We start from the raw sequence: 26318 nt of genomic DNA, 5'->3' as shown, positions 1-26318 counted from the left end.
GAACTCAGTATATTTTGAAGGGAGAGTGAACAGGATTTGCTGATAGTTGGATAAGGGGCATAAAAGAATGAGATGGGTTAAAGATGATCCAAGGTTTTAATCATGAGCAACTCAAAGGATGGAATTCATTTCTGGACATTGAGAAGACAATGGGAAGAGTAGATTTTGGAAAGAAGAATTAAATTTTTTTTTATATTGAGTTGAGTATTAGACATTCAAGTAGAGGTGTTGATTAGTGAATTGTATATAGAAGTCAGGGGTTGAGTTGGGGATATCAGAGCAGGTGATGTAAATATGGGAATTCTTAGCACAGAGAAGATACTCAAAGTCATGACATTAGATACATTATAAAGAGGATACAAGTAGATAATAATTGGGGCACTCCAGGGCTTAGATATATTTCTGTGATGTGAAAGAAATCAGCAAAGGAGACTAAAATGGACTTGCCAGGAAAAAGAAAATGAAGAGTGTGATTGCCTAGAAACCAAGTGAAAAAAAAAAAAGTGTTTCAAGGAGTAGAGAGGAAGAACAAGTATTGCTGATTCTGAATGATAGTAAAATGAGGACTGGGAACTAAACATTGGATTTAGCAACATGGAGAGGAGGTTCTCTGCATATTTGGGTGAAATCTGATTTGAGTAAGTTTAAGGAAAAATGGGAGGAGAAAAATTTGTAGGTAGCAAATACAGAGGATGATATAAAAAATGGGATACCAGCTGGAAAGAGATATTGGGTCAAGTGTGTTGTTGTTATTGGTCTGTGTTGTTTTTTTTTTAACAGGTGAAATAATTGCATGTTTATATGCTGATGGAAATGATCATGTGCTGGTGGGAATGATCAAGTAGGTATGGGAAATAGATGATGAAAAAGGGGAGAATTGCTGAAATGATATCTGTGGGCAGATGAGAGGGATCAGGTTTAAGCTACAAGTGTGTTAGATTAGGTGTTTGGATAGTTCACGTGTAATTATAGAGTAATATGAGTGGAGATATGGTAGTGGGAGCTGGTAGGACTTCTTTTTAATTGCTTCTTTCTAAATGAGCTAGGAAACAACTTTTCAGCCAGGTGAGGGTGGAAAATGGAGTGTTGGAGATTGGAGGAGAGAAAAGGTATAAAATAATTAGGAGAGTAGGAAAATGAAAGATCTGTGGAAATGTGGTCACTATTAAGGACCCCTTGAGATCAGTGGTCATGAATTTCAAGTGGATCTTTTAGCATGTTCTTCATTCATATTCATCTTCATTGTACAGGTTTGGCATAGGTGGAAAGTTGGATTTAACCAAGGTTGGAAAAAAAAAAAAAACAAACCAAGGTTGGAATTTGCTTGGCTGGTGCAAGGAAGCGAGATAAGAACAGAGCTGCAGTTATGAGGATGGATGATGGAATTTTAGTTTATGGGACATAGGGAAGTGAGGGACAGGGCAAGCATGATAGGCTAATGAACTGTTAAGGAGTCAGGGCTGAATGAGGAATTATTGTATCAGAGGATTGAAGTAAAGAATGGAAGCCACTATCAGAGAGTGGCATTTTTGAAGTTGGGATCATAATGGGATTTAGTTATTGGTAACAAGAAGATTATAATGTGGCCATTGGCTGGGGTCAAGTGTAGGGCAAAATTTATTGGAGTAGAGGAACTCAAAGAGCCAAGAGATCAGGATGTGTGGAAGAATCATATGTGCTGGTGATTTTTGAACACTTTTGAACTTATAAATCCTGTTAGAGTATACATACTCTCCTTTTCATACATACACAAAAAGTTTCAGGTCACAAGTCCTTTCTGTGCTTTGCCTTCCAAAATATATTGGTCAAGATTCAATGAACTGGTTAGTAAAACAGTGATTTGTGTTAATACTAAAATCACCATGAATTAATTCCAGGACTACTATTGGAAAGGGGACAGTGAGTCCAAAGTTAAGCCCTTTAAGGAAGTGGAAGGGCAAACTTGAGTGGCATGTATATAAATACTCAGCATCGGGAATAATATATGTTTGGATACTAGCTCAAAGACACAATAAAACTCTTGTATTTTGTTGACATTTAAGTTTCTGGTGTTCTCTATGGTTATTTTTCAAAATTGATTTGTCCTCTTTTAGAATGACTCTGGAGGAATGCCCAGTGAATTAAAGTAAACTTAATCATTATTTCACTGTTCTTATTATAATCTTCAGAAGATTATGTACAAATCCATAGAATAGACCCTTCTCTGCCTGGTGTGATGGCTGTGTACTGTAGAAAACAAAGTGTACAGAAAAGCTGTCTGCGTTATAGGAAGGAGTTGTGCCTAACTTAGACATGAAATGCATAGATAGAGATCAATGGAAACAATGGCCAAATGAAGAAGCTGTGAAGTGGTTATAAGTTGGAATAGTAGTTATTTTCACAAATATACAGAGAAACATTTGAATGGGTATAAACAATAAAAGTCAAGACATTTGCAGACAGAATGAGAAATTATAATTTTTCCTTGTTTTACAGAGATTTCCTAGAGAAAGAGAAGCTCCGGGAATTATTAAGGTAGAAAAAATGAGAATAGCAAAATTTACCTCTTTTGTTTGGGATTGATAGACAACTTAGGGGAAGTTGAAGTCATAGAAATTGATATAGTAGAGTAATGATGTGGAGTATCAAGAAGACCGTCTTGGAAGTTGACAGTGGGAAAATTTAGGGGAAGTTGTTGAGGTCTCGGCTTTAAACTTGGCTTTCTTCGGTTTGGTGCCTGCTTTTGGCCCTGGGCATGATCCTGGAGCCCCGGGATCGAGTCCCATGTCGGGCTCCCTGGCATGGGGCCTGCTTCTCCCTCCTCCTGTGTCTCTGCCTCTCTCTCTCTCTCTCTCTCTGTGTCTATCATGAATAAATAAATAAGTAAATAAATCTTTAAAAAAATAAACTTGGCTTTCTTGTGAAGTTGTGGTTGGGGCATTACAGGAGAAATGATTAAGATAATGCTGCATAGAAGGTCATCAGAGGAGGGAAGCCCTGAGGAAAGTATTGACACATAAAAAAAGACAAAGCATTTTCTTTTCCTAAAAAATGGCCAGAAGCAGTTATAGTGTTATGTGCACTGACTGTGAATGTATACGTCTTCCAGGTGCTTTGGATCGCTGTGTGATGGGGATCACAGCAGTGGAGATACTGAATGCTTGCGATGAAGCCGTTCCTGCTGCAGTGGACTCTCTCAGTCATCCGGCGGTCAACCTAAAGCAAGCCATGACACGGCGTAGCCTCGCCGCTCTTAAAAACATGGCCCATCATAAGCTGCAGACTCTTGCAACTAACCTCTTGGCTTCTGAGGCGTCTGACAAAGTAAGTTGTGTATGTAGGTTCATGTGTATAGTCCCCATTCCACTCCATTTTATAACACAGTTTGGCATGTCTTAAGGAATACCTTTTGGGAGAGGACATTGAAAAACAAGCTTCTGATTTTTATCTATTCAACATCGTTCTTGCTATTTCAAGTATTTGACTTTTTTCTTTTTTTTTTTTTGAAAAAGTAAGTATACTTACCACTTAAAATATTTAAAAATGATTCTTGGGGATCCCTGGGTGGCGCAGCGGTTTGGTGCCTGCCTTTGGCCCAGGGCGCGATCCTGGAGACCCGGGATCGAATCCCACATCGGGCTCCCGGTGCATGGAGCCTGCTTCTCCCTCTGCCTGTGTCTCTGCCTCTCTCTCTCTCTCTCTCTCTCTCTCTCTCTCTGTGACTATCATAAATAAATAAAAATTTATTAAAAAAAAAATGATTCTGGAGTCAGGTGACTTCCATTTCTTAAATGAGAGCAAATATTTCTCTTATCTGTCCTTTTGCTGTTTTCTCTTCCCGTTGAAAGATTGAGCACTAACTTTTATTTCTAGAAAGAAAACAATAATTTAAGTACAATTAAGATGTTTCTAATTGTGACTGCTCATTTGTTTTAAAAGCAAAAGATTCTGATTTTAGTAAGTTTAGGCCATTATAAGGATTTAGGGAGGATATTTGAGGTACGGTAGACTTGTGCAAGTGCTCTGGGACCTGAGATCAATCACACTTTCCCTCTGATATTCACATTATGGCAGCAGTTATCTCTTCAGTTAACAGAAGATTATCCTATGAAAAGAAGAACAATCTCAATTCATTAATGGGTTACTTGCCGTTAGTTTTATAGAGGCTAGCCACTATTTGGTTTGTGGCATTTATGTTCTGTGGTTAGAACTCGCTTGTCTCTGGTAATGGCTACATGAAACTTACAGAGAGTCCCAACATTTCATCTGAGTCACACCTTAAAATTCCCAGGTGCATCCAAGTATTCATTAGAATTTATTAGTGGGTAACACAAATACTGTTATTTTCATTCTCTTATTCCGGAATCCCCCCCCCCCCTTTTTTTTAAATGTAGACATGTGGCTACATAACGAACAACTTGAAAGGCTTATCTACAAACTTGAAAATTTGCTTGCGAATTAATGCTGAGAGCTGATGACATAAAATGCTCTTGGTGGTTCCAGTGACCCATGTCTTCTAGTAATTGGCAGTAATATTTGATCATTCTATCTTTCCCCAAGATATTAAATGCATTATTGGCTTTGCTGTATTATATGTTTCATAGATTAGAATTATGAAATCCTTCTGCATTTTCTTTCATATTTTCTGTCCTATGTTCTGAAGTTTGAATAGAAACCATGGCTTAAATGCATTTGCTGTGCTTATAATTTCTTTCAAGAGATCGCATAGTTATCCCTAGGAATTCACTATTCATAGCACATTGTCTGATATTCCAAAATTTTTAATTATTTGCCCATTTATAAAATAATATATGCAAGGGCAAGTATGTATGTTATATAATTTTCAAATATATGTTTTTTCTTGCTGGTATCCCCTAGAAATAGAAATTTGGAAAAATAATTATACAACTGAAAAATTAAAGAAAAATAAGTGGTACAGTAACGTTTATGAATGGCTTTTGTAAGTGGTCATGGTCCATTATGTGATTTTTACAATCTTGTTTGTCCCTGTTTTAATAGCGCATTTTATAGTGCAATTAGTGATAAAAGCACCAGATATCAGAGACACTACACTTATGTATTGTAAAATATATTGTCTGTGAACCTCCTCAGTCTTGTAGCAGTGGTAATTGTTGCCTGGCCTACAAGGAAAACAATTATAGAAGGGGGAAGGCTTAGGAAGCTGAGGCTGCAGAGGGTAATCACTTTATGAAAAATGTATGTTGGCTGGACCATTAGGGATTTCTCTATTTTCTCATGTTGGATTTGAGACTCCTTTTGAGGGGAATATTTAAAGAGCTGTCCTCTGGACGGCTTTTTAACCTCAGAAATAAAACCCACCCAAAGTTAAAACAAACAAAACAAAACATAACTAAGAGCCTCTCAGTGCTGTAGGATTGCCTCTAGGATATTGGAACTAAGTTTTTTCATGGGTTTCTCAATAAAAAGTAAAATCTCCATGGGAGTACTTTATAGAAAGAATCCTACCTTTTCTTTGTTAGACTAATGTTAACAGTTGGACTATTTGGGAGTAACACATATTGTATATTGCTAATTTTGTTAATTATGCCAGGCATGTAGAGCCTTGCAAACAAAGATAGGGGATTTACTTTCCTCTGATTTTTCTCTTTCACTGGAAGATCTAGAGGATGTTCAGTGGAATTATTCTTTACGACTGCACTGAATCCTTGCAAGATGTGTGTATCTGAACCCCTGTGTGTTTCTCTTAGGACAAGTATGTTAATTTCTCTTGTACTGTATTAACTTACATACTTTTCTGAGTCTTCCTACTGAAATTCAGCCTTCTTGCAGGCAGGGATTGTGACTTATTTATTGCTGTTTCCCTCATGACATCTAGTAGCAGCTGTGCAATAAATATGCATTGAATTGGATGATGTGTAACAGAAAGCGCTGATGGCCTCTGCTTCAGCCTCTTTGCCCGGGTCTTTTCCCTTCCTTCACAGTTGATTGTCTTGGCCTGATGATCAGATCTATTCCTGTTCACGAGGCCTTAGATGTGGAACATTTATTAATCACCTTTTGCCCTCCATTCAGCTTTGCATTCTCCCCTTTGGTTTTGGTGAGCGAGGTTGTCCAGGCATAACTCATCCTCCTTTGCTATCTCTGTATTGTCAGCAGTCCAACACATCTTGCAATTATGTCCGCGAGGCCCTCTCCTTTAGGCTGTAGAGCAGGGTTGCTCGGCTTCAGCTCTACTGACATTTTGGGCTGGATAATTCTTTGTTGTGAGGGGCTGTCCTGTGTATTGTAGGATGTTGAGAATCATTTTTCCTTTACCCGCTGTATATCAGTAGTTGCCTCTCTTGCCCAGGCATGACCATCAAATAGGCTCTCAGTAATGGCCAAATGCCCTGTGTAGGGAAGAAGTGCCTCTGGTTTAAAACCACTGTTCTAGAAAAAAAAGGTTGAGAAATGTAGACAGAAATGGTAGAGATCCTACATCCCATATCCTATGTTTCCTTTCCTGTCGTTACCCTTTCTTCTTTAATCCCTCTCCTCTGAGGTTAAGGAAGCCACCCCTAAACCTTAGCCTCTCTGCCTCCTGTGGCAGAATTAGTTCTTGCATTCTCTTTGTGCTCCTTAAATCACTTTACTTTGTATGGGTAATTTTTTTCCCTTTCATTAGGTTTAAGGACTGTCTTCCCTATTGGATTTTGAGTTTTTTGAGGACAGGAGCTGAGTTTCTCATATTTTTATTTTCAGTGCTTTACGTAGTACATGAAGCATAGAAAATACCCAGGAAATGTAGTGTGAAGTTAGTGAGGAGGTGTAGCTTGGAATCATGTTGTGGAGTCTGTTAGAATGCAAAGCTAAGGACTTACCTCAGTGGGCAGCAATATGATATTGAAGAGTCCTAAAAGGAGATATTTGTTCAAGAAATATTTTGCCACATCTGACATTTGTATGCAGGACACATACATATATTGTTTGGGAAATGAATTGTGAGGCTGTTGGGTTGATGGAATCAGTGGGGCCCAGGGTAGGAGTAGGGAGAGGAAATGTTGAAGAGGGAATGGCTTCGAAGCTATTTTGTGGGTTGAATAAATAGGACTGATGAGCAAGAGAAGAGTTGAGACAAGATGATTTCAGAGACAAGATGATTTCCCTGGTTGAAGGGAGAATGGCAGAGATGTTAACAGATACAAACAACTCACAGAATAGGCTTTGCGATTGTTTGTAATAGGAGACATCTGCCTCTTATAGTGTTGGGAGATGGAGTACAAGGAGAGCAAAATTCCTCCAGTAAAGAAGGGGCATGATAATGAGATAGAGGCGGGGTGGGATTTCTCCCCCCCCCCCAAAAAAAAAAATAAATGCTGGATTATAGAGCATGGGTTACACAATAGGTAACCTTTTGGGTGTGTGTGCTTTCATTAGGATATTCCAGATATGGGGTCTTCCTTAATTCTTACTACAGATAGGTGAGTTAGTTATTATCATCTTCAGATGATAAACCTAAAAAAACAGATAGAACAGGCATTGCAAACTTTTTCTGTAAAGCACTAGATAATAAAAATGTTAGGCTTTGTGAACACACAATCTCTGAACCACAGATTCAACTCTGCCATTAGAGTGTGATAGCAGCTACAGACAATAGGTAAAAGAATGAGTATAACTGACTTCCAGTAAAACTTTGTTTACATAAATAGGCAATGGGCTGGATTGGCTTCTGGGTCATAGCTTGCTGAACCCTGCATCAGAGATTGTCTTATCCACAAGGCTGTGGATAAGTTCTTCCATGGAATAGCCTTTGCTTCATTTTTGAAAACCAGTTCAAAGGAGTGGTTAAGAACCTGGGTTCCAGTGATAGGCATATCTGTGTTTAAATTACATCTCTGTAACTTGCTGCCTGTGGGTGACCTTGGGCAAGTAACCTGCAATAGCCAAGGTCACACATATAACTGAAAATGAATCTTTGTAAAGGAAGCAAAGGGTTATCAGTTGATCAGAGATGTGAAATATCATTAAGACTTGGGGAATAAAAAAGAGTGGTTAGTAGTTAGGGATGTCATTGGTGATCATTAGAAGAGCTGCTTTGGCAGATTTAGTTAGGTCAGAAATCATGGTACAATGAGGTAAGAGTGAGGATGAGCTAAAGTAGAAGTGGAGAGGTGCAAGATGTTTCTTTTGGAGGGGAAAAAAAAGAGTAGTAGCTTCATTGGCTACAGGGTAAGAGCTGAGTTTTACTTTGTTAGGAGCTCACTGAACATTTACGTTAGTGGAGGAGGTAGTTGGTAGAGCCATATCAGAAGGACATGTGTTGATGATAGAGTTAACTGAAGAATTTACTCTGACTAGATATTGCTTCCTTTTAATTGGTATTGATGAAAGAGATGGAGGTGAATTATAACCAAGTGATATTCAGTGGAAGAGGAGAAAAGTGGGCTGTAGTATCTACTAAAAGGAAGTAAGTAGTTTTTAATCCCTTGAAGGCAGAGTCATCTTTATTTTAATGCCCTGTAACACCCAATATAAGTCATGTCCTGTACTGGGAGTTACAAGATTTGTAAACTATGAATAACTAGTAAATCATAGATAGCACGTGGTAATATTTGATGAACACATAAAGAAATACGTTAAAGAGATGGTTTGAGCACATCAGGTGATCTTTTTGATGAACTTTCTCATCAAGCATTTGCCACAAACACTGGTATTTGGTGGGGAGATCTTGAAGGATGCCTTGGGTCAATGGAATTTTACTAGTGAAGCTAGAAAGCCTTTACTGCCATGAAATTCATTTCTTAGGCCTAGTGTGTACAATTTTCTATATGGTGCCTTTGTATCTTAGGCATTGTGTACCAATCAGAGTCACCCTATTTACATTGAAAAATTACGAGGTTGAAGAAATTGAAAAATGACCAGGATGATTTATCTTTTATGTTACATTTTTCTCTGTTGTCTAATTAGTCAAAAGCCTGAAAAAAAAATGCATGGGCTATATTTGCAAAGGTCAGTAGCTTTGTATTCTGTGTAACTAGGTGAGAGAATGGAATTTAGAAGTCAAATCTAACCTACTGAGAACATGCTCCGTGTTTTTTGCTTACAAAATTCACTCTAAAAAAATTTTATACTGATTGAATTGACTTTATGATTCATTGTGAAAAGGGCACTGTAAGGTACGGACAGGGACAAGCCGTATGACGTTATATACAGGATACCAGGCCTTGTCTGTTGAACCATTTATGGCCTTAGAAAAATTCTTATGATATGTCTGACCTTTGAAGAATCAATTAAACTTGCTTAACATTCTACTCCAAAACTTTAAAGAATATTTTAATAGGAAATAAGAATATGTTGATTGTTTATTTTAGAAGTATATATAGACTTAGTTTTTGGTTGTTTTAAGTGGTTATTAGAATAAAAATTTCACATTATACTAATTGTTGTCAAGTCTTTAATAAATAAAGGAACCTTAGTGAGCTGTCTAGTCTTAAGAAAACAAAGGGGTAAGGGTGCCTGGGTATTTCAGTTGGTTAAAGTGTCTGCCTTCGGCTCAGGTCATGATTCTAGCTAGGGTCCTGGGATGATGTCCCACATCAGGTTCCCTGCTCAGTGGGGAGTCTACTTCTCCCTCTCTCTCTCTGCCCCTCCCCTTCCCCCTGCTCATGCTCTCTCTCTCTCTCTTTCTCTCACTGTCTCTTTCAAATAAATTAGTAAAATCTTAAAAACAACAACAAAAAAGAAAACAAAGTGGTAAATGTCTCTGTAAGAGGAGAATAAACTTCATTGAGTGCCTGTGTGATGGGTGATTCTCTTTTAATGGGAATAATAATTAGAAACCAAATCTGGATGCCGCATGCATTCATTGCTCCCGGGATGACATTGCATCCAAGCCATCTTAGGAGACGGAGCTAGATAATATGTCTGTTTATCTGCACACATCTGTGTTCCTCTGTTTTCCTAGATATATTAAATACCATCAGTTAACACTGTTACTTCCACGTCTAATCAGACACCACAGTGTTTGTTCTAGCTTCCCTTCTTGATACACTGTTACTCTCTTCTCCAGCTGTGAGAAACCTCATTCTCATTGTTTCAGAGTGTTTACTGTCCCTTGACTCACAATGGGGTTACATTCCAATAAACCCACTGTAAATTGAAAACCTCTTAAATTGAAAATGCATTTAATGTGGCCCACCAGACATCCATCGTAGCTTAGCTTAGCCACCCTTACCTGTGCTCAGAACACTTAAATTCACCTGCGGTTGGACAAAATCATCTCACACAAAGGTTATTTATAACTATTAAATTTATCTCATGTAACATATTGAATATTGCACTGAACATGAAAAACAGAGTGCTGATGGGCGCAGGTCGTTGGCAGCATGTCAGCCACTGACCCTCATGCCCACTGGCTGAGTGGGAGCCAGGTCGTCTCTCCCGTCACCAGAGAGAGTCCCACCCCATGTCGCTGGCCCAGGGCGAGATCACAAGTCAAACTTCCAAGTACAGTTTCCACTGAGTAGTATCACTTTCACTCTATCATAAAGTCAAAGAATTGTAAGACAGGGGCCATTGTATTTGCTCAATTCACCCTTTATGTAAATAATTTCCTACACACCTCAAGCCCCCTTAGGTGTGCTAGCACCTTTTTTTCAAAGGGAAAGAGCATCATTTCTTTTGTGTCCTTAACATTGTTCTTCTTTTCACCTTCTGCTTCTCTTGAGATATTATTGCTTGTGTGGATTCATTCTTGTGTTTCTTTCAGTTGAGGCTTCATTGCTAATGTGATATTTTATTTCTAATTCTTTTTGAATTGTCATTTTATTTCTGAATTTTCTAATGCTCGTTTATGCTGTTCTTTCATGTTGACTATCATTTTAAAAATGTTCTTCAGCTTGTTTTGAAATCAGCATATTCATGCTCTTTTAGCAAGTCTGTTGTTTTCCTTCTCATTCTTATTCTTTTTAATTATAATAATTTGACCTCAGTACTTTTCTGTTGCTGAATATTTTTTTTAAAGATTATTTATTTGACAGAGGGAGAGCGAGCGAGCACGAGCAGGGGAGAAGGGGAGAGGAAGAGGGAGAGGCTGAAGCAGGCTTCCTGCTGAGCAGGGAGCCCAATGGGGGACTTGATCCTGGGTCTCCAGGATCCCACCCTGGGTTGAAGGCGGCGCTAAACCGCTGAGCCCCCCGGGCTGCCCACCAGATAGGTCTTGTAGCTGTTTTCCATCTGCTTGAATTTTGGGATTGGTGGATACATTTTGTCACCTCATTTGATTGAAAATATTCTCCATATGTTTGAATTATTATAATTGCTTTTTTCTCTCTATGTGAGGATTTGGAAAAATACAGTAACCGTGTTGCCATCAGCGTCATGATCTTTCCAGAATCCCTTAGAGCTTCTATATTCTTGATGTTAATTGTAAAATTCAGTAATAAATTAGTTAAGGAGAAATTATATTAAGCATTCGTTTTTAAATTTTAATTGTGTATTTATAATTGAACTAGATGAGGCATATCTGTGAATATGTTTACTCCCATCTGGATCAGTTGTGGGTTTGAATTTAAGGGAGTGTATATGTGAGAACATCCTTAGCCTGCCAGCAGGTGACACACTCTAGCCTAGAGATTTCCTCATTATTGCCTCACCTACTGCCTGTGCCCACAGTCTCACAACATAGTAGTTAGGGAGAAGGACTTCAGACTTTACAGTGAACAGTTAGTGACTTTTTTTCCCCCACTTCTTCCCTCTGTGTTGTCAGTTGGTATCTAAACATTTCTAGAATGAAATTTTAGAATTTAATGTGAGGCTTTTGGGAAAGAGATTCCTTAAGGAATAATAAGCTTAAAAATTTTTTTGGAACCACAGATATAAAAGATTTAAGGCTATTGATTAGGCACAGGCATATAGGTAAGGTAATTGGGATCAGTTTCTGAACATGTGTTATTACATTGCTGTTATCACAGGCACCAGTAAGTCAAGAAAGTTAGCAAAATCCAGCTGTCCTGGCTCTATCTCCTCCTTTCTTTTCTTTCTTCTCTATCCTCCTTCCACAATCCATCCATCATATTACGTTAATCCTTCCTCCTCTCCTCTTCTCTGTACAGGTGGTTCACGTATTTCTGTCCTGATTCTGTTGTCCCTTATTCTCTCTCCATATTTACCCCACATTCATGGGACTCTCATGTGTAGAATGTATGCTACATGTAGGTTGTGTGTGTGTGCGTGCGTGCGCACACACGCACGCACCCATGTGCACTTGCATCTTGTGTGGATATTTCCTAGAGTTTGGAATGAATGCTTTGAAGATTTCCAACTCAGGTTATTTTTCCAACTTTTTCTCCAGTTGAGTGGTAACAAAGTTTGTTACTATGAATACCTTAAGGAATAAAAGTAAACTTTCAAAACTAACTACATTCTTTAATTGAACAAATTAATTGAACTTACTTTTTGGTGATTATAGGATTTTTAGTTCTCTTCCCTTTTTTTAAGGATCCATATATTAGGACCAAATTTACTGTGACCATTGCATAATACCATCAAATATGACATATATAAGGGAACCCCCGTTTACTGAAACTTAACAAGCCCTGTGGCTCTAGTGCCTTGTTGGCCCTCTGCCTTGTGCGTGATAGGTGTTCAATGGATTTATGGGTGGAATTCATAGTTCATATTAAGTGTAATTCATCATATTATTCTGAACCAAGAAATAAATGATCTTTTCTATGATGGTTTTAATTTCAGAACACTTTTGTTTCTCCTTGGAAGTACATTAACAAACCACACTGTACTCGAGAAGAAATTTAGATTGTTGTGCAATGTATGTGAGATACAGCGAAGGAGAAATTCCTTTTACCATCTCACATAATAAATCAAATGGCAGACTGCTGAGAGAATAGGAACACTAGATAGATTTAACCCTATGACCTTTTCAATAGCCAGATCTTTCCAGCCCTTGTGTATGATACTTTATATTTAACTCTTATTTGGGAACTTGAAGGTATTTTGAAGTAATTTGTTAGAAATATAAATATTTGTAGCTACATATTAATGTGTTAGTACCTTGGGTAAGAGATAATTTCTTCTAATATACTTGAAATATCTGTTCTTTATTAGACTATATAAAAGATTTTCAAACTTCTTGACTTTTATAGCCTCTGTTAGAAAATAATTGAATCAGTCTAGTTCAGTAAACATTTATTGACTACTAGGTACTGTGTTTGGCCCTGGAGAGCCAAAATGAATAAGACATGATACTTACCCTCAGGAAATATAAATAGATGAATACAATGCAGTGGAGTAAGTGAGATAGCTGTGAGAAATGCAGAAAATATTGCAGAGACCTGGACTTGCTGAGGTGATCAGGATTGGCTTCTTGGAGGCGGGGACGTTGAAGAATGAGTAGAATGTAGTCAGGTGATGGATGGAGGTGGGTTTGCAATATGTTCTGGGATGGCAGATGCAAAGAGAGAAGTGGAGAATATCATGTATGTTCAGCAATGCTGGAGGATTGAAGAGAGGAGAGACAGGAAGTGGTGTGAAATGAGGCCGATCCATGCTTACCATGCGAAGGTGCTTAAACTTTATTTTTTACCTCACTGGCTTTCATACTTTAAAAAAACAAAAGAGCATTAGAATCCTTCCTTCAAAATTTAAATGAGAGCAAGTATGTGCAACAGATAGTAGAGAATGTAGAATAATATAAATTCAAGAATTGTTTGGGAGTGATATTTGACAGCACCTGGTGAGTAGGTACAGGTGATGAGGTTGACTCACAGGTTTTCTGACTGGGTGATTAAATAGGATTTGAGTCTATTGAGTGTAATATTGAATGTAGAAACAGGTTTTGTGGGGTATGATGATGAGTTACTTTGTATATGATGGAAGGATGTGGTGTTGGAATCTCCAATGGACACTTGGTACTTAAGACCGTGGAAGCCCATGAGATTATTCAGAGGTAGCAAATGGGCTGAGGTAGACTCTTGGGATACTAACCTTAAGGGGAGAAAGTGGAAACGATTTGGAGAAGGGTGAAGAGTTTGAGAAGAGTCGAGAGAAGGTGCTGACTTGCAGACTGAGGGGATCCAGAGTTTTGAGAAGGGTAGAGAGTGATTACTGTATCAAATGCAATAAATGTTCAGTATTGGAAGGACTGAAATGTGTTTGTCAATGGGGTCATCAGTACTCTTTTCCAGGAACATCTCTTCAGGGTGTTGGGGGCAGAAACTTGAGTGTGGTGGGTTTGGGAGTGAATGGGAAGTGTGGAAATAGAAATAGCACATGTAGGATACTTTTGAAAAGTTTGATCAGGAAAGGAGAAAGAATAGCTAGAGGAAAATGCAGTTTGGAAGGGGTGAGAATATTTGTGGATTCGGGTTAAAGAGACAGTAGAGAGAGGAACATCTGGATTAGGAAGGAGAGGAGGTAATTGATGACGATAGCTTCCCAGGGGACGAGAGAGTGGCAGATTGCAAAGGCTGAGGGAAGGCAATTGGCTTTGACCTGGAGTAGAAAAACTTTATTTTCTGAAATGAAGAGAGGGAGGGCAGACTGGATGTCTGAGTGGGTATATATTTCTGTGGGTATATATTTCTGTGCATAGGGGTTGGGAGTTGAAGAGAGAATATTCCTAAAACCTTCACATTTCTCCAAGAAGTTATAGGTAAGATTGTTTGTGGGGAGGAAGTAAGAACCCAAGTAGGGACTTGACAAGAGAGGAGGAGATGAGGAAAGGAGAGGGGAAGCTAGGGATGAGTAGGAGGATTGACTGTGAATTTGTAGTTGTAACGGGCTGTAATTAGCTATAGCAAAAGATACAGGAAAAAGTCGAAGGTAATTTTACTGCTCCTGAATTGCAGTTCTGTAATTCAGAGGTTAAAGGGCATTGAGGGTAGTTGTAAGAGATTGGTATGATTAACCAGAGGTTCTGGGACTGTTAGTGAAAGAGGATGAGGCTGATGATAGTTTTTGAAAAAATTGTGGAATCCGAGAACTGAATGCCACTATGATAATGTTCCCAAACTGTTGCAAATTGCAATCATCTGAGGATCTTTAAAAACTACTGGTGCCTGGCTCTTCCTTACGAGCTTTGTAATTGAATTGGTGTTCATGCAGCCTGCACATTGGGAATGTGACTCTAACATGCAGCAGTATGTGAACCACTGCTCTGGAAGGTGGAAGAGCAGGTAAGGTGGAAGATCTGGAACGAGAGAAGATTGTGCTCAGTGTGGAGATACTAACACTCAAGATTTCTGAGGTGAGGACACATTCAGCTGAAGTGGACTGGAGTTGAGACAGCCATGGAGTTGGGAGGGCAAGTATGGTCTCCGTCTTCAGCCCGGAAGACCCTGAAGCCCACTTTCCCAGTACTACTTGCTTTTCAGTGGGTGAGGACTCTGTGAGAAGAGAGGGCAGTGCCCTCTGGCCTGCTGATTGGGGAACAGGGATTGAGGATCTGATTTAATAATAAGACAAACATGTCTTATTCTTGTTTTTAGAAATTAATAGTGCAAAACATCTTTGATGCAAATAAAAAAACCCCACAAAGTAATGAAGCTAATGAGAACTTATCTAGAAGCAAGAATAACAGCAGTCGAAAACCAGCACTTATGATGTGCTGATATCAAAATGTCCCTTTATGGGCACTTCGTATGTTCATATGCAGTAGAATCTTTGTACCAGTGCTCTGCATCTTGTGACTGTGTGACATCTGAATTTAGTACTGAAAGTCTAGAAAGCTGTAGTCCTCTACTAATTTCAAATTATAAATAGTAAACTATAAAAATAGCACCTGTAGCATAATTAGCACATGTAACTGTAGTAAGTCACTTTTTTTTACTAAGTGGTTCTTCCATGTTTAACATTGTGTCATTTGCCCTTGGACTTGGAATTCTCCTTAAATCCATTAGGAAGCCCCTTGCCCACCCATGGATCCAGACCATAAGTTGAAAATCACTGACTTGGGGTTGCAGGCCCTACAGTTAACCTTGGATAGAAATATATTAATCAGACAGTCATCTCAGGGAGGCGGTTCATTGCAGTGTCCAAGGATAGGAAGTATGGTTAGTTGTAGTGGTTGTGGTTGAAATTCCATACTGTGCTCTCAGTAGCCTGGAATTGGCAATGTATCCAGGGGTCTTTCTGTGATCTTCCACACATCTTTCTCTGAGTTTGTATGAAGATGCCCATTTTTTCATAATTACACTCATACTCGGAAGTAGTCAGCCTTGGGTGAGAGTGCTGTTTTCTCATGGCAGTGGATGGGTGTGAAGAAAGAGGTAGGAAAAAGAAGAAAGGAGGGGATTTGTCAGCATAAATTGGGATTTCAGTTTTCCACAGTGCCCTGTAATTTGGTTCCCTGGTCTGTATTTTGATAAATGTAGTACTTGCCAATTGCTGGGCCTGGAATATCGGTGCCTCCTCCACCACCTTCACCTGGGAAGCTTCCCCTGGCTAGCTCCCACTCACCTGGCTACCTCCTTGTGCTCCCACAGGCCTCAGTTCTGTGACCACTGTCTCTGGAAAGAGGCCTGAAGTTTTCAGGTAATGCCACCATGTCTAGCAGTCATTCGGATCTTCTCTGATCATCTGGCATGTGCTTTACATCTCTGTCCCAGTATTAATTCTTTTTACCAGTACCTGAAACAAGATCAGTTTGTTTACACATCTGTTTCTGCGTCAGGGTTTCTTAAGTTCAACACTGTTGGCGTTTGTGGCTGGATAATTCTTTTTCTGGGAGCTGTCTTGTACCCTGTGGCATGTTGAGCAGCATCCCCAGCCTCTACCCACTAGATGCCTCTAGCACCCTCTCCCAGTTGTGACTGACAGTGATGTTTCCAGACGTTGCCAGATGTCCCTTGAGGACGAGGGGTAAGTCATCTCTGGCTGAGATCTCGGAGGACTGTTTGATATTGTTCCTTATATTTCCAGTGCCTGGCACAAACTGTTCATTCAATCACTGTGAATAACCCAGAATTTGAAGGTTGATTAATATGGAGTGGATTCATCTCTCCTCACCTCCATCACTAAAATCTCTGCAGAACTAATGCTGAGAAGCCCTTGATACCTAGAAATACATTTCTGGCAGATACCAGAGGATCCTGACTTCCTACATCCTAACCCTCTACTAGCTCTGCAACCTGTGTGATGGACTGGCTTGCCTCTTGGCTTCCATTAAAGTGGAGGCAAGAAGGTTGTAATGAAGTCAAATGGGCAACATGTTTTCACACATTTAGCACAATATGTATTCAGCACGCACTAGTTTAATACTCTTGATTGAGTGATTGTTTCATTCATTCTGCACAACTTGAGTGTGTAGTATAAGCTGGTCCCTGAGCTGGAACAGCTGGAGAGGCATGAATCACTTCCACACCCAGCAGGTCCTGGTGTTGAGGAGTTCCTGCTCTCATGAGCAGAATTGTGATGAGCTTTATATTACCTAAGGTATGAGCCAAGTGGGAGAGAGCCCTTGGGAGAAGACTGACCTGATGAGATGTTGGGAAGGCTTCTCTGAAGAGAGTCATTTGTGTAGAGGCTTGGTTTCAAAAGGCAAAGTGTAGAAGAGCATCCCAGGCAGAGAAGACGCTGTGCCCTGTGGGTGGGAGCAGTGAGTGCCCAGAGAGAGCATGGGGAGATGTATGCCAGGCTGGCAGCCATGAGAGAAGAGGGTGAAAAACAGGTAAGAATCTGCTTGGGTGTATTTTTGAAATTTGAGATTGCTCACCACCGTGACTGTGGGTGGATTAAAGCTGTTTTCTTTTTCTCCTGTACATTTTGCCGTTATTAGTCTTAGCTTTTTTCTTAGCAAGTTGGCTTTCCAGAATATCCTCTCGTTTCAGTCATTCACAAATGTGTTAAGGATTTGGAATACCCAGGAGGATAATTAGCCTAGGAGCATTTTTTTTTTTGACAGCTTGCTTGCTTGTTTTTTTCTTTCTTTCTTTTCTTTCTTTTTTTTTTTTACAGTTTCTTTACTCCAGTTACTTTCACATGTGTCTTTAACATCCATTTGAGATAAAATGAGCTGGGTTTTATTGTCCCTGTTTTACCAATGAAGGGAATACTGTTGTGTTACCTGTTCTCTGTTTGTAGCCTCTCTCCTCTGTTTAGGAGACAGAAGAATTGGTGCAGGGGATGTTACGTGAATCATACAAAGACTTCTCTAATGAAGGAGGGGGGTGCCCCAGCCCCCATGGCTCCTGGTCTTGTGACTTTGGTGACTTGGCCATTTGGGACGAGTTGCGGCTTACTCTCTTGTGCTGGTGTTATGGAACTTTAATATATTAATCTTCTAATCTGTTAATATATTAATACCATTTGGATATTATTGTTATTCAAACATTATTTAGTAAGCGATGACCTATACAAATACCTTTAGAAGATATTATCTTTATAAAAGATACGATCTAAGTGTTTATATTAATACATATATTTAACTTTTGGGTAATTTACATTTTATTTATGTCATGTGACATAAATTATTGTATAGTATCAAATCTTAAAACCTCTCAACAGGTTAAATATCCCTTTTTGGTTTATGCTTTTTAATGAAAACACATGAAAGTCAAATAACATCAATGAGTATATTGTCATCCATGCCAATTCATAAAATCTCCTATTCCAAATCAAATATTTAAGATAAATATGTGGTCTAATTTTTTTTTAATGTGGTCTAATTTTAACTTTCTGAGAAAGAACTCTTATTAACCTGTGAGTATTAAGTAACAGCAGTACAACAGCAGAGGGCACCAAATATCCATTTCAGTCTTAACACATTTTCTTGATCGCTTCCCTTTCTTCCTCCCTCCCTTCCGTTTTTCTAATACAACGGACCCTTGAACTGCAAGAGTTTGAACTGTTTGTGTCAATTTATATGTGTTTTTTTTCCAGTATGGTACAATATTATAAATGTTTTTTCTTCTTTATGATTTTTTTCTAGCTTTATTGCAAGAATACAGTAATACATATAGCATACAATATATTTGTTAATTGTTAAGTTCTTGGGGATCAGAAGTATACTGAGATTTTCTGCTACATGAGGAGAAAAGGGGACTCTGTGCCCCTCACCTTCATGTTGTTCAAGTGTCAACTGTACTTAAAATTATTAATATTTAAACCATATATTTTTGTAGTAAATGGTGGGATTTTTCCCTTGGCTAATTTTAGAACATTTTAAAAGCACATTAAGATATCAGTGTGTTTTTTTATTCAAACCTTTTGCATTTAACATTATGTATCAAATTCTTTTAAAGATCTTTATTCAGTAGAATATCCTATCTATAATCAAGAATAAAATTTTTAATTTTTCCTACCAAAATATTCTTAGGTGATAAACCAGTTCTTTATACTATACTTAAGAAATCAAAAATTATTTAGACCATGCATTAGAAATATGACACCTCAATCATTACTTTATAAAACGCTATATTATTATTTGTCAAGTACATATTTTTCCTATATTCTATTTTAGGGCTTGGTTGCTATTTATAGACGCATGTACCTCTGTGTGTTAGATTATATATATAACATTTCCTAGTCTTAGTATCCTTGATCTCTGGTTTCAAAGCAGATTTAGAATTAGTTTTTTTTTTTTTTTTTTAATTATTTACTCATCTGCTTCACACAGCATCAAAATCAGCTGATGCTTAATGCTCACTGGTATAAATCAACTTTAGGTAGAAATCTGTACTATTTGGTACTATAGGTTGGACTCCACACTTTTTCAGGAAAAGTAATTATCTTACTAGGTAACTTTAGAAATAGTCCTGAAAACTGTGACTTTAGAAAATGATTCAGAAATAAATAAGTTTAAAAATCAGAATCGCTGAAGTGAATGATGCAAGAGTAAAATTATTGCCAACATTCTAAATTTTTCTAAATCATCAGATAAAATGACATATGCTTAAAATATAATTTTAATGTTGGTTTTAGGGGACAAAGCTACCAGGTGTTTCAGCAGACATGATTTAACCTAGCATATATTCACATACATAATAATAATAAATGTTATAACAAGGATGCATCATTTTCTCCTCTGCAGATTGTAAGTTGTTGTTTTCTTGTTGCTGGGGTGCTGTTTATGGTATGCATGTGTGTGGATATGCTGAAAAATGCTGGGCTTGAATAAAGATTCATCTCCTGTTCATAGTTCTGTCATTTTCCTTGGGTTTTTCACTTGCAGTACAATTTTACTTGCTACTCTTAATGTGATTGCTACAGGTTCACTTGCAGTGCTGAACAAGCAATCCAACAATTTTTTTTCTATTGTTGCATTTATGTAATATTTTAAGTCAAGTTCTTTATTTAGTATTTGAAATGGCTAAATCTGTATTTTCCTCTATACAGAAAATATAACGCTGTAATGGGCTTAGCCCTTAAAATGAAAATGTCAGATACATCTGTCTTACTAGCTTTTTAAGTACGTTGTATGTCTTTTGCACTTACTATTGAATTTTACTAGCAAATTTACTAGCAAATGAGACTGTTTCATTTGTATATATTTTATAATTTAGCTTTTCTTGTTGCCCTTTCTCAAGTAAGTACAAAGGCTTTATTTTCTTACAAGCATCTTACATATAATAGACACTCCACAAATATTCGTTGAATTTAGTCTTCTGCTGTGATGATGTAAAAGGGAATTTGCAAGCATACATTTCAAATGTTCTTAACATTTGAAACATATTAACAAGCATATTAACATTCCTTTTAAAGACTTTCCAGGATTAGGTAGCCTATATGTGAAATTGTTAACTGTAAGATGATTTGAATAAATTCATTTGCTCTGGATTTGTGTATCTTATGATTAAGCTAAGAGATCCTTGCAGTTTGATAGATATTTCTGCTCATTTGCCTGTAGCTAATCTTAGTGTGAAATATTAGAATATCAAGTGTATCTGTGATCAACTGCCATCTCCATGCATTTAGCTAAAGTCTTGCCTTACAACTTTGCTGGTTATCTACATTTTATTGTAATAAGCCTGTAAGTCAGTAAAATCCATTGTCCGGTACTTGAGGTCATATGCAGGGCTTGGGGGGATGAGTCATTTTCTCCTTTTTCCCTTCAGTCTCCCTCTATTTTCACCTGCTTTTATTATTGCTTTCTGTTTTCATTCTCTTTTTCAGACTGTGGCTTGCTATACTATAAATTTATATTATACTCTTTAGATTCTTCAGCTGTGGTATAGAAATTATTTCCCACTTTCCTTTAAACTGATTCAGTTCAGAGCAGAGGTTTAAGCAAAGGAGGCAGAATTAGTAAATTGTAGGTAATTTTTGCCACAGTGACACAATCAGCACGGAGAGGTTGTGATAAGAGGAGTTGCACACAATCACATCCAGATATCTTGGTACCAGACACTAGATAACCTTTCAGTTGTCCACACACATGGGCTTTCTTCTGGTGCACCTCCGGAAAGAGACAGTACCAGAGCAGATCTCGGGGTGCTGAAAGGGGCCCAGATGTGGTTGACATCAGAGGAGAGAGATTAAAAGCCGACCTTGTATCCTCACTCTTGCATTCTTTTTTCTTCAGGCCACACTTGCTGCCTCAATAAGTTCCTTACCAAACATGTTTGATCTTACATTTTTTGGTAGTAATGATCTCCCTTTCTCCTAATAGAATTTTGTAGATCTTTACTGGAAAGACAGTATTTACTAATGTACTGTGGTGGGCTCTCAATTTTATGTGATGTTCCCTCATACATAGTGACATGTCTGTCTACCTAAAGTTGATGTAAGAGAATGTTTTATCTTTTTCTGTGATATAATGAACTGTATTCCCCAGCATAGTGCTGGGGCTATAGCAGCAACTTAGCTATCAATATTAATAATTTTTATATCAATAATATTTTAGATATAATGTATTATAAATAACTTATCATTCAGATTAACGTCAATTTTTGTATTACACCTTCAGCGTTTGAAAAAACAGATACGAAGCACAGTGGTGTTAGAAATAAAAGAGTAATGTACGCATTCTTCACCCCTTCCCATCTTCTACATTCTCAGTACTGTTGCATACTTTTATCTTCCCTCATCTGGATGGCTTCTGTTTCCTCCCAATTCATATTCATGACTCTGATCTTCTTTTCAGCCAACATTGCTGGTGGATAAACATCTATTAAATTAAATTTGATCATGTCCTTCCACTCTCTTAAGGCTTTTAGGTGATAGTTCTCAAACTTTACTGCATGACATTGTTTGAGTTCTCATTAGGCAGATTCTGATCCATCCAGGTCTATTCGTACTGATCCAGGCTTGGTATCAGGCCCAGGAACCTGTATTTTAACAAATAGCCCTGATGATTCTGAGAGAAGCACTGCTTTAATGGCTCCCGAGCCTCCAAGATGAAGTTCAGAAGCCTTTGTGTGAACCTCTGTGCTCTCAGTGAACCGACCCTTCGTCAGCATTCTTTCTCTTGGTCATCTGTGGCTTCATCAACATCCATCCTGTCATGTCTCCTGCCTTAATCCTTTTTTACGTTTTGCTATCTTTCTGCCCTTTCATAGTTACCCCTTCAGAGAAGCTCTCCCTGGTCACCCAAGGTGGAGTTGGTGCTTTCTCTGTTGTGTCCCTTATTGTACCTTGCAATCCTCCTCTCTTTAGAGGACCATTCCTACTGTGTTGTCATAGTGTCTTTACATGTCATTCATTATTTGTGAGGTTTGAATTCCATGACTAGAAAGTCATCTTATTTGCCTTTGTATCTCCAGTATCTTGCACAAACACAGGCGAATGCCTAACAAATGAATTAAATATGGGAATAAAATGCAGGTCTTGGATTTTTTTTAAGTCATATTTTATATACTATAAATTTATATTATACTCTTTAGATTCTTCAGCTGTGGTATAGAAATTATTTCCCACTTTCCTTTAAACTGATTCAGTTCAGAGCAGAGGTTTAAGCAAAGGAGGCAGAATTAATAATAATTATGGAAATAATTTTTGAAAGAGCAGCCACTTGAGACTTTTTTTACATTTTTCTTTAATTGAGATATAATTGACGTACAACATTACATTAGTTTCAGGTTTACAACGTGATGATTCGGTATTTGTATATATTGTAGAATGATCACCATGGGAAATCTAGTTAACATTTGGGAAATGCCTCTTGAAGGATGGGTAAAATTTGACTTAAGCGGTTGTAAGGAGAATGAGAAAGGAGCATCATCCTGGCATAAGCAAAAGCATAAACATGTGACACTGCATGGTTCTGGAAGATACAAGTGGTTTAGGGGCGCCTGGGTGGCTCGGTCATTTAGACATCTGCCATTGACTTAGGACATTATCCTGGGGTCTTGGGATCAAGCCCTACATCGAACTCTCTGCTCAGCCGGGAGTCTGCTTCTCCCTTTCCTCCTCCTCCTCTTCCTCCTCTTCCTCATGCTTGCACTCTCAAATAAATTTTAAAAAATCCAAAAGAAAAAAGATACAAGTGATTTAATTGGGCTGTAGTAGAAGATATAGGTGTTGTGGGTAGAGATGAAATTGGAGGAGTAGGCAGCAATATATTTTAGAGGATATTTTGGGCTTTGCAGAGAAGTGTTTGCTTTGCAGAGATTGTATCCTTGGATTAGAAAGTGCTATTGAAGCCTCTTCAGCTAGGAAGAAACATAGTCAGATGGGACGAAGATTGAGACAGAAGAAAAACCAGTTACGGGAATTGGTTATAATTTTATGGTGGAAGAGTTGATTAACAATTTAAAATAATTTTATAAATTTTTAATGATGTCCTTTGTTCATTCTGCCAGGTATTCTGTCTTACATAAGACGAGTAAGACATAGTTAGTTACATAGTTAGTTCCCATAGAGTACAGGAAAATGTAAATATATAAAATACCTAACTATATCAACATAGCCAAGGCATATGTGTTTGTGATGTATAGTAGATATAAAATGTTATGGGAGCTGGATTCATTGTGGACTAATTTTCCTTGGAAGAATTAGGGTCTTGGTGGAAGAGAAGGGATGAGAACAGAACAAAGAAGAATATTTTGCGCAAAGGAATATGTAAAACGATTAATGGATAGGGGACTGTGGTTATGGTATGAGAGCTTGTTTGTTAAAGCTGGAAAAATATTTGGTATCAGACTGTAAAGGGCCTTGAATGTTGTGCTGAAGGATTTTGTATTTTATCCTGGAGTCATATTTTCTGATTATGAAAATAATATATATTGACTGTATACCATAAGAAATATAGGGAAATATAAAGAAAAAAATATTCTATAATTCCATCACAAAATATAATTACAAATATATTCATGTATTTCTTCCCAGTGTTTCTCACCATGGTCATATACATACTTAAGCATTAAATAAATGAAATCAGAGCCACACTCTGTGTGTGTGTGTGTGTGTGTGTGTGTGTGTGTGTAATTTTATCTCACTTAAAATTCGAACAGGAGGGGTTCCTCATTCGCTCAGTCGGTTAAGCATTTGCTTCAGCTCAGGGTCCTGGGATCCAGCCTCGAGTTGGTCCCTGCTCAGTGAGGAGTGTGCCTCTTTCTCTCCCTCTGCTCCTCTCTGCTCCCCTCCTTTTGCACGTATTTGTGCATACATTCTCTCCCTCTCTTTCAAATAAATAAAATATATATATAAAAAATTGGAACAGGAAATTTTGCCATGTGGTTAAATGTGCCCAGAAAGCATGATTTGTAGTGATTGCAGTATTTATTCTACTATATGGCTACACTTAAATTATTTATCTTTCCTTATTGTTAGATTATTTAGGCTTCAATTTAAAATAATGGCTACCATTTCACTGAACATCTTTGTACATAAATCCATGTCAGTATTTCTGATTATTTAGGAGAGAGTTCTAGAAATAAATGCACTGGATCAAACTGACTAAAGCCTTGCAATGTATTTTGCCACACTGCTCTTCTAAAAGGCTGCTATTTAAATTCACGCCAGCAGTGTGTGGGTTTGATTTTCATTGTACTCCTGATCTAAGTAGTTTTTAGTGTTACTGTGTGCTAATTTTATAAATGATATCTTGTAGTTATTTTAACAGTTATTTCCTTGACAACTAGTTTGAGCTGGTTTTTCCCTATATTTATTGACTCTCTGTTTCTTTTACTGTGAATTGTCCTTGATCTTTATGGTATTCTCCCTCTTACTTGGGCATTAGTATTTTTCTTGCCGATTTTAAGAAATATTTATATAGATTGTAACTCTTTCAGTCTTATTTCTGGGACATTTTCTGATTTCTTTTTAATATTTTTATAGTAGTGAATTTTAAATTTAAGAGTTTAAGAGTTTCAAAAGCTTTCTCATCTTGAGATCAGATATATTCACCTATATTTTGATTTAGCTTTTAATTTGTATTCTCCATTTCTCTTCATAACCCGTGAGAATGGCAGCTTTTTGGCAGAAGAGTGATGTGGTTGGATTTGTGCTTTTGTGGCTCTGTGGAGTTGTGTTGGAGTAGAGACTAGAGGCAGTGAACACTAGTGAGAGGAGAAAATAAGTATCCAAATGTGGTACAGTGATAGTGGGGATAGAATGGAAGAGGAATGATTCTCCACTGATGGTCTGGGAGGCACAGCGGGTTCAGTGGCATCGTGGACATAAGGACATTTAGACTGTGAGGTGCTATGGGACATCTAGATACAAGCTGTTTTAAGTAGAGGATTGAAACTCCAGGAGGTTGGTCCTTCTGATGATGGAAATTAGGGAGCCACAGGTGTTAGTCTTAATGTGGGAGTAGGATGACTTTTCAGGTTTGCTGACTGCTGAGTAGAATGGTCAGAATTAGAAGGTTCACTGGGAAGGGAAGCCCAGAGAGGTGGCTTTTAACTTTTTTTTCCACTTAGGGTTTTCTCTCACTCACCCAACAAAAATAAGAATGTCAGATACTGCAAAGAGTGTTTCCTTGGATTAGCTTACTACTTTCTGTACATTTGGTTAAAAGGGGCAGTAGAGGTGGGGGGAGAGAGGTCAGTAGAAGAGGGAGCATGGTTAAAGGATAACACTTCTTGTTAGAATTTATGTAAACTTGAGCATGTTCTCTATTGAGGGAAAAGAATCTGTCAACAGAGAGTGAAGGTAAAGTAGAAAAAGGAGGAATTTGATGGTACAGCAACTTAAAGGGGTGAGTAGCCATGATAAGTGGATTCTTTCAGATGGACCAGTAGTTCATTCGCAGAAAGAGAATTTGCTTACAGGTGTTTGAAACACACTTTAATCTCTTCTATGAGTAAAAAAGACTACCTGCTTCAATAAAACATTTTTCTTGTTTTTTAAAAATTGACCGTTTTATAATTGTTTCAGTATAAAGTTCTTGTATAAATTCATATCTTTTATGTGCTGCTACGTGGCAAAGTTCACGTGTTACTTTTAAAGATAGAGGTACCTAAAAAGACAGTCTAATAAGC

General features: G+C 37.9%; 1 protein-coding gene and 1 long non-coding RNA gene across 7 annotated transcripts in view; one reads left to right on the top strand and one right to left on the bottom strand.

Moving 5' to 3' along the window:
- WDR7 (WD repeat domain 7) overlaps nucleotides 1–26318 on the top strand; it is a 351933-nt gene that overhangs the window by 72404 nt on the left and 253211 nt on the right. For all 6 annotated transcript variants that reach the window (XM_049111821.1, XM_049111824.1, XM_025422170.3 and 3 more), the window contains one exon: nucleotides 3089–3303. In XM_049111821.1, coding sequence (XP_048967778.1) covers nucleotides 3089–3303 — 215 coding nt within the window. The remainder of the gene's footprint in view (nucleotides 1–3088; nucleotides 3304–26318) is intronic.
- LOC118350986 (uncharacterized) lies at nucleotides 15627–17871 on the bottom strand. Its single transcript, XR_004805710.2, has 3 exons — nucleotides 17430–17871; nucleotides 16414–16584; nucleotides 15627–16185 (listed from the first exon to the last, which is right to left on the bottom strand). It is a non-coding gene; the product is annotated as an uncharacterized LOC118350986 (long non-coding RNA).

Source organism: Canis lupus, chromosome 1, assembly GCF_003254725.2.
Source record: "Canis lupus dingo isolate Sandy chromosome 1, ASM325472v2, whole genome shotgun sequence".
Lineage (NCBI taxonomy): Eukaryota > Metazoa > Chordata > Mammalia > Carnivora > Canidae > Canis > Canis lupus.
This window is presented reverse-complemented; position numbering and strand designations above follow the sequence as displayed.